Source organism: Mugil cephalus, chromosome 4 (genome assembly GCF_022458985.1).
Source record: "Mugil cephalus isolate CIBA_MC_2020 chromosome 4, CIBA_Mcephalus_1.1, whole genome shotgun sequence".
In the NCBI taxonomy this organism is placed as follows: domain Eukaryota; kingdom Metazoa; phylum Chordata; class Actinopteri; order Mugiliformes; family Mugilidae; genus Mugil; species Mugil cephalus.
Window position 1 is genome coordinate 8,865,287 of NC_061773.1, and position 12,697 is coordinate 8,877,983.

The 12,697-nt window shown below is 41.2% G+C and overlaps 1 protein-coding gene across 2 annotated transcripts in view; it reads left to right on the forward strand.

Annotated features, from left to right (window-relative positions):
- The first annotated feature begins 3,539 nt into the window (after positions 1–3,539).
- Positions 3,540–12,697, forward strand: part of col2a1b (collagen, type II, alpha 1b) — a 40,412-nt gene continuing 31,254 nt past the window's right edge. Inside the window, exons 1-8 of one of the 2 annotated variants that reach the window (XM_047582123.1) lie at positions 3,540–3,879; positions 6,970–7,179; positions 8,535–8,551; positions 9,004–9,036; positions 9,768–9,800; positions 10,114–10,167; positions 11,274–11,375; positions 12,110–12,187. In XM_047582123.1, the coding sequence (XP_047438079.1) occupies positions 3,786–3,879; positions 6,970–7,179; positions 8,535–8,551; positions 9,004–9,036; positions 9,768–9,800; positions 10,114–10,167; positions 11,274–11,375; positions 12,110–12,187 (621 nt within the window). In that variant the 5' untranslated portion in view covers positions 3,540–3,785. The remainder of the gene's footprint in view (positions 3,880–6,969; positions 7,180–8,534; positions 8,552–9,003; positions 9,037–9,767; positions 9,801–10,113; positions 10,168–11,273; positions 11,376–12,109; positions 12,188–12,697) is intronic. The other variant, XM_047582124.1, reaches the window with a different exon arrangement.

Genomic DNA, 12,697 nt, shown 5'->3' on the forward strand with positions numbered 1-12,697 from the left:
CTAGTGGAAAACAATCCGTTCATTAGAAGAATAATTATAATCATAATCATATAGAAGCTCTGTACTAAAACTACTGAAGTTGCATTTGTTTTTCATGTGCTTGCATCATCTGAAATTATCATCGCTGTGACCTGGAAGGCTCCCTGAAGTTTTTTCATTTTCTCTGAGTGCTGCAGTTCATCCTCAAACCCTCACCTTGTCAGAGGGGGACATGTCTGTCAGCTTATCACGGAGAAACTTTGAAGAAGTAATCAGAATCCAGCCACAGGATGCTACACCTCATCCTTTTTCCAGGCAATCTTGAGGTCAGAAACAAAGAAACCTCTTCTCTGGACTTAGCGCCAGCAAATATTAATACTCATACCATGCACACGCACCCTCGCAGACATTCAGATGAGAAGCAGGAAATGTCTGTATCGTAAGAACTGGCCATTTTCGGTGATACCTGTGGGTGGCTGAGTAAAAGCACACAATACCTAAAGTTCATGAATCAGCATGTGCACTTTTGCCCAGTAAAGCTTTCTAGTTGGACTAATTCTTTCACATTTTTAGCCCATGGTGGCCAGGGGCAGCCAGACGGCTACTACCAGTTGTAACTAAATAAGAAAGTGCAGCTGATTTTAGGTCTCCAGCCTATGAATAGATAATAGGCAGTTGAACGATCCACAGTCTTTGATCCGTGGGTTGCGCAGGGTTTATTGCTCAGCCGCAAGATCACAAAAGTGAAACAATTATAATTTGCCAGGGACAAAACTATACATAGTCAGACACAGGCTTTCTGTAAAATACAAACTGCAAAGAAATGTCCCAAAGTACCAAAATTGCATGTTGTTCAACTTTCATGGCAATTTGTGGAGTAGAGAAAACATGAAAAACACAACTCTGAGGGACAGCTACGTAAAACAAGCCATTCACATGGTTTATAAAAGAAGACCACTATTAAATATGACTCAGTGTCTTTGATGAACACATTTGTCCATACAGTTTTACTGGTGGCCAACTAGTGTAAAACAGGATTTTTGGACCAAAAATACTACTTAAGCGATTAATACATTTGTAGGTGTTCACATTAAAATTCTCCTTGAATGCGTGATCCTTCACTACACTTGAACCTGGACTAACTAAATAAAACGAACTGGTGGTGAGAATCTCTGACCCGCTGGACAACCAGATTTCTCCTCAGACTGCCGACCAGTAGAAAACAGCGCTAATGGTGCACACTCAGAAAGCACCAGCTGCTCCTGTTTCCAATAAAGTGTGGGGGGGTCAAAGGTGAAAGCAGACAGGTCACAACCTGCAGAGCGGGTGAGGACCCTGCATAAATGATGCAACCAAACTGTCCTCTGCCATTTATATATAGCTAGAGATGAAGCTGGAGAGTACAAGTGTCTTTTAGTGGCATCTCCCTGAGCGCTCTGTTTGCTGGTGTGATTTATAACCTCAGCTACAAGGTTACGGCGGGGACAAGGGTGTCATTCCTGCACAGACTAGAGGCTCTTTCCAGAAGTCTGATGGGAAGATCAAGGCTGTTTTGAAAGGCCACGTGCTCTCTCTGTTAGAGGAGATATTACCATATTAGAGGGAAGTAGGAAAATGGTGTTTTGCTAACAAGCAGGTTTAACTGAACCCGCCCCAAGATGCCTTCAGCATCAAGCTGCTGATTTTAGAATTTGCTTTCATTTTGTCGTGTTTACAGTTTTGTCAGAGTTGGATTTGGTTGGGGGGCTCACAGCTGTGGCTATGGTTCAGGATAATTTGTTTGTCACAGCTATGCACTGCATCATATTGGTTCAGCAGTCCATTCAAACCCACACAGCGGTATTTGAAATGAGTGTGAAACTGACAGTTTTACAAAATAAGATTTCTTCTCCCTATAATTTTGCACATGTCCAATGTACACGTTTTGGCGTTTACAAATGAACTTCATGTGTGCCCTAAGAATGACTAAGCAGTTCAATGCCAATGAGAGATTATTATTATGTATCATCCTCTATTTATTATTCCTGTCCTTTTTTTTAACCAGTGAGATACAGAAATCCCACAGTACCAGCTCATTAGAGCAGCTAATCATCATTCAATATACTAAGTGAAAAAGCTGCAGATTGTAAACAATGTTTTCCTTCATGAAAATAAACTTTTCATTCTGACACCACCTGAGCCATAACAGAACCTGATTATCGAGGGACTACATTACATAAAATACATCACACAAGCAGCATCTCTTTAAAAGAAATAAAATAATTCTCCAATATAACATCATGTTAGGAACATATGACGTTGTAGATCTAGTAAGAGCTGTGTGTCAGTCTGCATGAAGTCTGCCTGTTATTGTTGTCCCACATTCCTCACTATAACCATTTGTAGCATCAAATCATAAGAAGTGATAAGAAGTGGACAGCTTATTTCAACCAGAGCAGAAAAACCATGGGACCCATCAGTGCCATTCGTCTTTCTGTGATTCTCTGGGTCATATAAGGACTATGATGAATAGGTGAATAAAAAAAGTTAATGCTATCATAAAAAAAAAGTTTTGTTCTTATCAACCTCTTGTTATGCATGTTACCAATAGGAAAATAATAAATCTAAGTTAGTGTTGCAAAAGCAAAGTGAAAATAGGAACAAGTGTCATGCTTATTTGGCCGATTAGGGAAACAACTACAGTATATGACATGATCAATTAACTGCTGTTTAATCTCTCACTACTAATCGGTTCGTAGATTAATAGTTAAAAAGCAGTCAGGAATGTTCCACTTCCCAGAGATAATTGTTGTTGCTTATTTGTTCATTCAACTCTGCCAATTATTTCCTTATGAGTGCATAACAAAACAAAACGAAAAAAAAAATGCTCACATTACTTCCATATCAGGAGGTAAATAACAGGTGTATGAAGCATAACTTACAACAAAGAATTCCTGTAAGCTTAACTTAGAATGTAAATGCAGATGCTCCATGTGCTAATACAAGACAAGTGTGTGCAAGTTTGTTATGATAAAGGTTTAAAATAACTTTAGTTTTTAGTTTGAAGACGTTTTATTTTGCTTCAGTACCCTATGATTAAGGCTTAACGCAACAGTGACTTTTTGCGTCTCTGTGCTACTCGAGGGTTTTTGCAGGTTTTTGCATGTGTTTCCTTATCCTAAGAACACTTTCATGTATTTGTAAGCACCACGTTTCAGGTAGATATTCTGCAAGCAGATGTATTTCAGAGAAAACTTTAGAACTTTATTTTACAAGAGGTAATTTATCCTCCACATGTCACAGACCTGACCAAATAAAGAAGAAGCGCCTTCAGTCTGCGTAACGAAGTGATTCTGACATCGCTATGCTTTCGATGAACAAGGCGGGGAGAGAGGGGGAGGGCACCTAAATCAGGCAGAAAAAAAAAGTTTCTGGGGTTTTTTTGGGTTCAGTCCAGCACGTGGGGAAAAGGAGTGGTCTGGGACTGGGATAATGGAACCTGGGAGACAGAATGGGAGGGAGACGGGAATCAGGTTTCAGCCTGACAGGGGGTAAGGGGCCGGACTGATATTTGGGAATATACGAAGATTCATTGAAGGCAACGGGGACATAAAACTACAGCTTCTGACCTGAAGCGGTCGGTGCTGAGTTTCTGCTGCAGGTCCAGGTCCTGCCGCTGGATTCCCCCATCGGCGTCTGGGAAGGTTGAATATCGAATGGTCTGGCTTTTGTAACTGGGGACCCAAACACTAAATACTGAGAGAAGCCTCCTCTCCTTTCGCACCCTTCTTTCTCCCTTAAGGGCCCTGCATGTCTAATATTTAGACATGTTCAGCTTTATGGATTCCAGGACTGTACTGCTACTTGTAGCAACCCAAGTTTGTCTATTAGCCGTTGTGAGATGTCAGGAGGAGGACGACCGTAAGTGACAGTTTTATTTTTGGCTGATGAAAACAAAACTAATTGCATTATAATGTGCATACAACGTGCATGAGTTTTTTTTTTCAATCAGAATATCCCGAAATGTTTTATTTATTTTCATGCACAGTATCTGAACTTAATATATATTATGTCCGGTGGCCACTTTTACGCACAGACAGTTTAGGATAGTTTGGGTCATGCGTATTATACTTTGTGGCATAAAAAGTATCATGTTAGTTTTCATTGTTTATACATGCAGATTGTTATAGAGGTGATGATGATGCTGTAACTGGAAGGTGTGAAATAATGAATTATATAAAGGTGGTGGAGGTGCGTAAGAAAGACGAAGTAGCTGGAGATGTGCGGGACGTTCAACGCGCAAAATAACGCGCTCAAAGTTGGGTCCAGTTAACACGTTATAAGCAATATTTCTCCATTCTCGTTGCACCTGTAGTCCGAAAACCTGAAGTTAAAAGCGTTTAATGAGAACCGAATCCCCTGCAGTGAGCCCAGCACAGCGCTTCACCCTCCCTCCCAGTCCTTTTTAACGCTGAACTGCCTGACACCTGTGGGTGCTTCAGGGGGCCTTGACAGACCTTTAACTGCAGATTCACTTAATACAGAGGGGGAGAGGGGGAGGGGATGGGCAAAAAGTGAAAGGTGGTCAGGCTCAGAGGCCTTTGGTGAAAACTGTTCACATTCCATTGCTGTCAGAGGGCATCCAGGCGATTCCTGGCTTGTTGAGGCGGAAAGGTTGAATAAAACCTGAGTTTTCCACATAAAAAAGCTTTTTGAGGATTTGTTTTAAGATTCACTCCATTAAGAAACAAACAGTCCTCATATAATTTTTTTGTACCTGCAGACGGTCTTACTTTTAAATAGAACTGGGGATTATTCATCACTGCTATTGATTTTAGTATCCGCAAGAGATATTTGAGAGTGATGGTGCGCCAGAAGAATTGGGGCCAGAAATAATGTTCCATACGATTTCAGGTTTTCCATCTGCTTAAAAGATTACCCATAAGCTGTGACAGTCAGTCCAGAGAGAGGCAGAGCCAGGGTGCAAGAGAGGGCTGATTGGAAAAAATATTAGACACAGACTTTATTATTGTAATTTGAAGAATAAATATCTGTTCAGAATTGTGGTATTTTCACTATCTGACAAGTCAAGCTCACCAGGCTTTTAAGCCAAAGAAAAGGTGTATTTTCCCAGGCGAAAGAGAAAAAAGGGGGGTCGGGGGGGAATCATGCCAAAGCAATTGCAAGTCTCAGATTACCCTTTCAGAGACGTGGGTCCCTGGATATAATGCAAGCCGTTCTTTCCTAACTGGAGGCAGATTTTTTTTTTATTTATTTTTTTTTGGGAGACACTGAAGTGGTAAAGAGGTTTGATTGTGACCTCAGCACAGCAGGCTCACTGGCTCAGAGTATCTGAGAGGGGAAAAAGGTCATTAGCTCGCAATTCTGAGGCCTTTGACCGAGATGTTTGTATACGAGTTAAAAAAAAAAAAGAGACGAGGGCCACGAAAGTTACTAAAAACAGTCAATGCAGAGTTGACTCTAATGTCCTCAAAGTACACCTGGGTTCACTTTACAATTCTCACTGTTCATTTTACTCCCCTGCAAAACAGCATGGCTGCCAACACACGGGAGGAGAGACTTACAAATTATACTCTGTGACGAAAAGCCAGCTTTCTGTCAGTTCTCCAGTAGATAGAGGAGGCCTTGTCCCAGAATATCCCATATCAAGAGAATCTTTCATATTCGGCCCAGTGAGAGGACAGGTGCATGCCTTTGATTGTACATCCAGGCCTGTAAAATTAAATGTCAAAACCACAAGGTATGCGCATGAAAGCTGACCATTTTCTTTTCTCTGACGTGTTTGAACTGGCATCTGACACAGCTATGGCTTCCAGATGGGGTTTAAAATGTGCCCCGTGTTTATACAAGGCAATAGTTTGTGAATTGCCCACTCTGTCCCTTTCCAGAAAGACTTCATTCATTGCTGCTGAGGTCCAATAGGTTACCTAGACCTAAGCAGAGCTCAGTGGTAAATATAGCTATTGTACTTACTCCTTCTCCTCTTGTCTCCTGCACCCTGAGGCCTTTCTTTTGATGCCTCAGCCACTTTCACACCACGCCACCACTACCAAGGAGGATGCCGGGCTTCAAAACTAACAGCAATATTACAGACTCTCTGGTGCGATATCTACTGCAGACGTTCTCTTGTGTGGTGTAATTTAGAGCACGTACAGTAGCTGTATTCAAGTGTTCCCCACCTCCATCACATTCCCCTCATGCTCTTTGGCAGGCTGTGGTCTGAGAAAAAAGACAAACATTTTAATTTACTGAATGCAAAGTCTGTCTCCTTTGCAGTAAATTAGGGAGTCTCCCCCGCATGTAAACTAGCCCTATATTTAACTGGGGGAGGAATTTGGGCACATGGTCTCCGACTCCTGTGAAGTTATTGGAGGTTTCCTGCAGCGTTTCCTCAGCCCCACAGTGGTGCTGTGATGTTGTACTGCCACCCTGTGACTACCCGAGAGGTTGCATGTGTGACCTTAATTATTACCAGACTGAGTTGTTGATACTGTAAGCGATATGAGGAACAAAGGTTCATGGTTGCAGTTTTCAGACTTCAGGTGCTGTTCAGCTATTCAGTTCATTCATTCATTCATTAACAAAAAAACTCATCAGCATTAAGCAAATTATATATTTGGTCATGCAACTTTCCATACGTGAGGATTTGATGCTTTTCGTCATATTTGACAGTAAATGGAATACACTTTGGATTTGTAGGGATGCATTGATTTTCGTGGTATCCTGTGACCATTTTTCGTGGTAAAAAATATTGAACAATTGAATGAACCAAATCAATTTTTTAAAATTCTATTTAAAATAAAGAAGGGTTCTGGATTTAGGTTTGTGCAACCAGCACACAACCAGCATTCTCAGCATTGAAAGTTTTGATGCAAAGCCATCTAATGACTTACAATGATTTACGCCATAATGTGACATTTGATGCATAATCTCCTTTTCTTCCTACCTGCCTGGACTTCTGTGTGCCCCTTACTGTGACCCCACACACAGAGGAGGATGTTTTTAGCTGTATACAGGATGGACAACGTTATAGTGACAAGGACGTATGGAAACCGGAGCCTTGTCGCATCTGTGTGTGCGACACCGGAACCATCCTGTGCGATGAAATTGTCTGCGAGGAGCTAAAAGACTGCCCCAAACCTGAAATCCCTTTCGGAGAGTGTTGCCCCATCTGCGCTGCTGACCAGACTCCATCCATTGGTTGTAATTTATTTATCTCAAACCTCTCATAAATAAATTACCGTACAGGATCATATTGTTTATTTTGGGGAGAAAACGACACGATTTTGTATTAATCAAAGGCTGGCCAGACGCTATTTAACTTCTGCCACTTTAATGCATTAATCAGGCTTAGGCCGTGCTGCGGCCTTTGATTTGAATACAGTTTTCTATCCCCAAAGCAAACAAATGATAAGAAATAACAGTGACACATCTGAGAAGATTTCTGCAAAATGCTTCCTCACCGTCATTTTTCCATTGCTGCCTCACCTTGGCCCCATCTTGTTTGAATACTCTCTCCTTCCCTGAGTATCATGAAAACATGTGGGAGTCATTAAGGAAATACCTCAGTCAAGCAGACATGGCCTCGCATTTCTACTCTATATCCTCTCTGTGGATTTCTGCAGATCTGATGGCGAGAAAGCACCGTGACACTTCAGCGAGAGTTCAGACTGTTAGAAGGGGCTATTCACCATTTAAAAGTCCCACTGCTTCCTGATAAACAAATACCTTGATTTTCAAGGGCCGTTGGTCAGCTTTGGAAATATAAACAAAGTCTGTTGAGGTGCATGAATGAAATCAGAGGTGTCACTGTTTGCAATGCATGCTTGTGTAATTAAATGCTCTGTAATGTACTTATCTTCCACTTCAAGGCTAAATGATCAGTAAGTGCTTATTAAGAAGTATGTAGAATAATTTTGTATTATTGACCACAGGGCTGGCAACACTTAAGGAAAAGTATATAGATTACCAAAGTACCAAAAAGACACATCTGTCAGATTCATAACCTTGTACTTAGGTAACACTTAAGGTTTGAGAAGTCTGCTGTTGACTAAAAGAGAAAAACAATGTTCAGTTGTGGATCTACAGTAGTATCAAAATATTTGCAAAGACATCCAGCCCTACATAAAAATTGCTACCTTAACATTGCTTAAGTGGTCATTACAGTTTAACTAACTGCTTCGAGTAGCAATTTGCTTAAACACATTTAATTTAACAATGGGAAACTACTCCCAATACTTTTCTTTATCCCATTCCATTTTACCCACAGCTGCTTTGCTTTTGCTTTAAGCTCTTGCTGTAAGATGGAGAGTCAACCAACTCTTTTTTTTTTTTTTTTTTTTTTTTTTTTTACTTTTAACCCTAGTGGGGTGTTAGTGTACGGAAACTTCATTTGGTGGTGGTTTGAGAAAAGTTTAATTTTTGGAAAGTGTACCTGGCTCCCTGCACAAATAGACTGTTTTGAAGGACTGTATAACACACGTGGATTGTTTCTGTGTAATTTGTTCACTAACTGATGTCTGTTTTACTCCTCTACCTGCTCGACCACATAACAGGAGCACCTGGAGCTAAGGTGAGACACTGCAGGATATTTAAAGCTTCTGTGTGTGTGTGTGTGTGTGTGTGTGTGTGTGTGTGTGTGTGTGTGTGCGCGTGTGTGTGTGCGCTGACCGCCAATTACAACTGGATCTGTCCCAGGCTCATATCAGGGCTGGAGAAGCGCCCTGTAGTTTTTGGATTTAAAAAAGACTTTGATGTGCAAGAGCTTTGCAAGATGCATAATAGTGATTTCCTGTTCAAGCAGTCTGCCATATTTATGTGTGCAGTGATACTACAGGGGACAAACAGTTTGCAATTTCTTGATAAAACTGTGAAGTTTGCATCAAAAGTGTTAATCTGTTGGTCTCTTGGGGGCAGATTTTCATCATAGGTTTTGTGGAAACACGAGAAATGAAACATGTTAAGAGATTTCTTTCACGTCCTCGCCTTAATTCTTATTTTTATGCGTTTGGTTTTCTTTATCAGGGTCAGAAGGGTGAACCCGGAGACATTACTGATGTAAGTTGACTCCACACAGAGCTCAAAATAATAAGTTCTCTTTCTTTTGGTTTGGAAAAGCTTGTCACTTCTACAAACTACTAAAAGTTGGGCATAGAAAATGTCACTTGAGCGAGTTAATGTCATTATCTAATGTATCTTGTGTAGGTAGCATTGTAGTATTGATTTGAAGTATTTTATCAAATGCTGAGCACTTTAATATGTAACAGTGTGTCATACTAATACATAACAGTCAAATATTGCAAAGCATAGCTGGATAAAACTGAATCACAATCTCTTATTTGTACTATAGTGCATGAGTAAGTATATCTATTTACATTCCACTACACGGCTGTTACACATACAACACCTGGCTGTGGACCTGTGCAACAATAATTACAACTTATTTAACAGCTAAAGATCTTAAAGCTTAAATATCACCAGCTTATAAAATAAGGAGTGAGAGAGAGAAATAAACTCTGCTGCTGCTGCTGCACCTGGAAATGCTTTAGCCCTCAGAGGGAATACAAGTTCATAGCAGGAAAGAAGAAGGCATTGTTTGTTGTAGGTTTCTTATAATGCTTTGCCCAAAGAGATTAGCAATTAGCAAGTCTGCTCAGACGGGAGAGCGATAATGTTTCCGTAAACGTCTCGTGTGCAAATATGTCTGGTAAATGTCAGCTTTAGAAGTGGGCCTAGAGCTTAAAGAAAATTGACATCTTATCTTTATTTTCTTTCCTTTCCTTACCCAGGTTGTAGGACCAAGAGGACCATCTGGCCCAATGGTATGCACCTCCTTCTGCATTTATACATCCTTAATTACTTTTCCTAAAGGGTTTTTTCATGGGTTCAGTCTTGTATGCTGTTCAGTGTTCCGTTTATTTTTGTTTCAAGATTACACTGAGAGCAACTATAAGGGTATTAGATGTAATTGCCAGTCGCAGTGACATGAAATGGAAACTGATCTGATGTAAAAGTAGCAGAGTTAAATGCCACAGGGATTTGTTTTTTTTGGATTCATTTGTTTGTGTTTTAGCACAATTGTTGTGAAATAACACCTGAAGTTTCTGACTTCTTTACGATGTTCTGTTCACCCAGGGCCCACCAGGAGAGCAAGGAGCCCGTGGAGCAAGAGGAGATAAGGGAGAGAAGGTCAGGTTGACACGTTAAAATAAGAAAATAAGTCACAATTGTCGTTGTTTTGGGTTGGGTGGCCGCTCGTAGCTTTCAGGTTCACAGAACCGCTGCCTTTCTCACTCTAACTAGTCATGTGTCATTTCCATTAAGCTGTGTGGTCTGGGTTGGTTAACAGACGTGAGGCTGTCTGAGGCTCATAATGTAAACCTGCCTCCCTCAGAGGTCTCACACAGTCTGTCAATGTGGGAACTCAGCATCAACGCATTTGCCAGACTTTGATCCTCTCATTAATGTGAAAACACTTAGATGTGATAATGGCTGCAGGCGAGAGGTACATCCAGTATCACGGTTGTCATCATGTTTATGCAGATTTAAACAAAAGCTAGGTGAGTTTTGTCTAGTCGAGGCCGAGCAGACTTTCAGGTGTTAAAACACATTCTTTGTTTTGATCCCCTCAGAAGGTAATTTGTCACCACATGCAGAGAGGTATGTCTGGTAGTTTGATTAGACCAGAGAAACCACGCACAACCTTTGAGGGAATGAACTTTAATTTGAATTTAATAGTTGGCCCAGTATAAAAGCCAGGGTTTGTCTTTTACCTTTAAATGTCATGTTTTGTTCAGTTGGTTAACCAGTAACTGTGTAATCATTTATCCAAACAACTCCTGCACTCAAGCATTGGCAGACAAGACGCAGGAAATCAACACATGTTCTACTGTAGTGATTATTATTTAATACTTTAATGTAATCTGCACTGATGCATTCGTAGCCAATATGACAATGAAGTCCCAATTAGATGGGCCAGTTATAATTTAAGGATACGCATCTGTTTTCATTTAAAACCTGTTATTAGTTGTCAGAAATGTTCATGCAGATGAATAACTAGAAACATAATGAAAATATTTGAGCCCAGTGGAAGAATGTGGTTAATTAATTTGAGTTAATTGGCAACAGAAAATTCTCTGGTTCCAGCTTTTGGTTTTGCATTATTGGCTGAACAAAAAATCCATTTGTGACATTTTAAAGATGGGTAATTATTTGAGTAATTATTATTATTGTTATTGACCCTGACTTATTTATTGATTTTTTTTTATGTCTCTCTTTTTATCTTTTTCTTGCAGGGAAGTCCTGGTCCCCGCGGCAGAGATGGCGAGCCCGGCACCCCCGGAAACCCTGGCCCTCCTGGACCTCCTGGACCTAATGGACCCCCCGGCCTTGGTGGAGTAAGTATCCTATGACCAGAGGGGCTGGGCTGGCATCCAGTGCAGAGGCAGTAGCTGACAGGTTGAACGTTGATTCAAGTCCAAGAATGGGTTCACTTTGACTGGATGGAATGACCAAAGAGACGGCTAAAAAGGAGCAAAGAAAGAATCCCAGAGTACAAAAGATGTGGGAAATTGCTGGCGATGGGAGGAGGCAGGAGGACAACAGTGAGTGGATGCAGAGAGAAAGAAAAGGCCGAATGCCTCTCATTCTTTGCAGGAGAAAAGAAGGGAGGAGGTGATTGAGGGGAGGAAGGGGAGGTGGAAGGCCAGGCGGTAGTATGACGGACTGGGGAGGAGAAGGACGTTCTTTGTAAAAGAAAAAGAAAAAAATTCTCATGCCCTCTGTCTCTCCTCTGTCTGCATCAGGATTCACATGATAAGCTCCATCCTGACTCTGCAACTCAGTGACCAATGAATGACAATGAACATTTAGCTGGGTTTAGGGTTTACATAAATTCTACAAATCTGCAACAGTCAAAGGTCGTCTTTTAAAATGGGGACCAGTTACAAGTACTATGTGTACTTCTTTAAACTCGTCATTCCATTTTATTTTACCTGTTCCGGCAAATGCTTTGACCAGCAATGTGAGATTTATTTGACATTTCAGACCGTGTGTTCGAGCACAGAAAGCACCTTTTGTTTGTTTTGTTTGTCCAAAAATTTCTAATGTTGTCCTGTCTTTTCTTATCAAGAACTTTGCTGCTCAGATGGCCGGTGGTTTCGATGAGAAGGCTGGCGGCGCACAGATGGGTGTGATGCAAGGACCAATGGTGAGCAAGCCATGATGAAACCTGCTGCCACTCCCGTGTTCTTTTCTTACAGCTGACTGAGTTTAACCTGCAAAGATGCTACAGTTTTGAAAGCGAGGTTCAGATGGGTTTAGACCAGAAGACCACGTTTAAGGCTCTGCATCGGCCAGCGTCTCTGCATACCTATCGCTGGCATTGTTTTGAAGCTTATCTGGATCTGAAACCGCTCTGGAGGGATGTAAAGAACTCTAAACTCTGAACCTAAGAGATGGACACATCATCATCAACATCATCATCATCATCGTCGTTCTTCATATGGGCGATAGATACCCATATAGGATTTAAACCCGTCCAGGACTTGAAGAAACAGATCGGCCCCAGTGGTACATAGTCACATCTGTGTATTTTCCCCTCCTTCATTAATGGTGTTGGGGTAACATTAAGAGATAAAAGTGAACACTTTCCCTGACGCCGGAGGAGAGAGCCTGATGGAAAATAAACACCTCACGCGGAGTACAGATGGGTCATTTT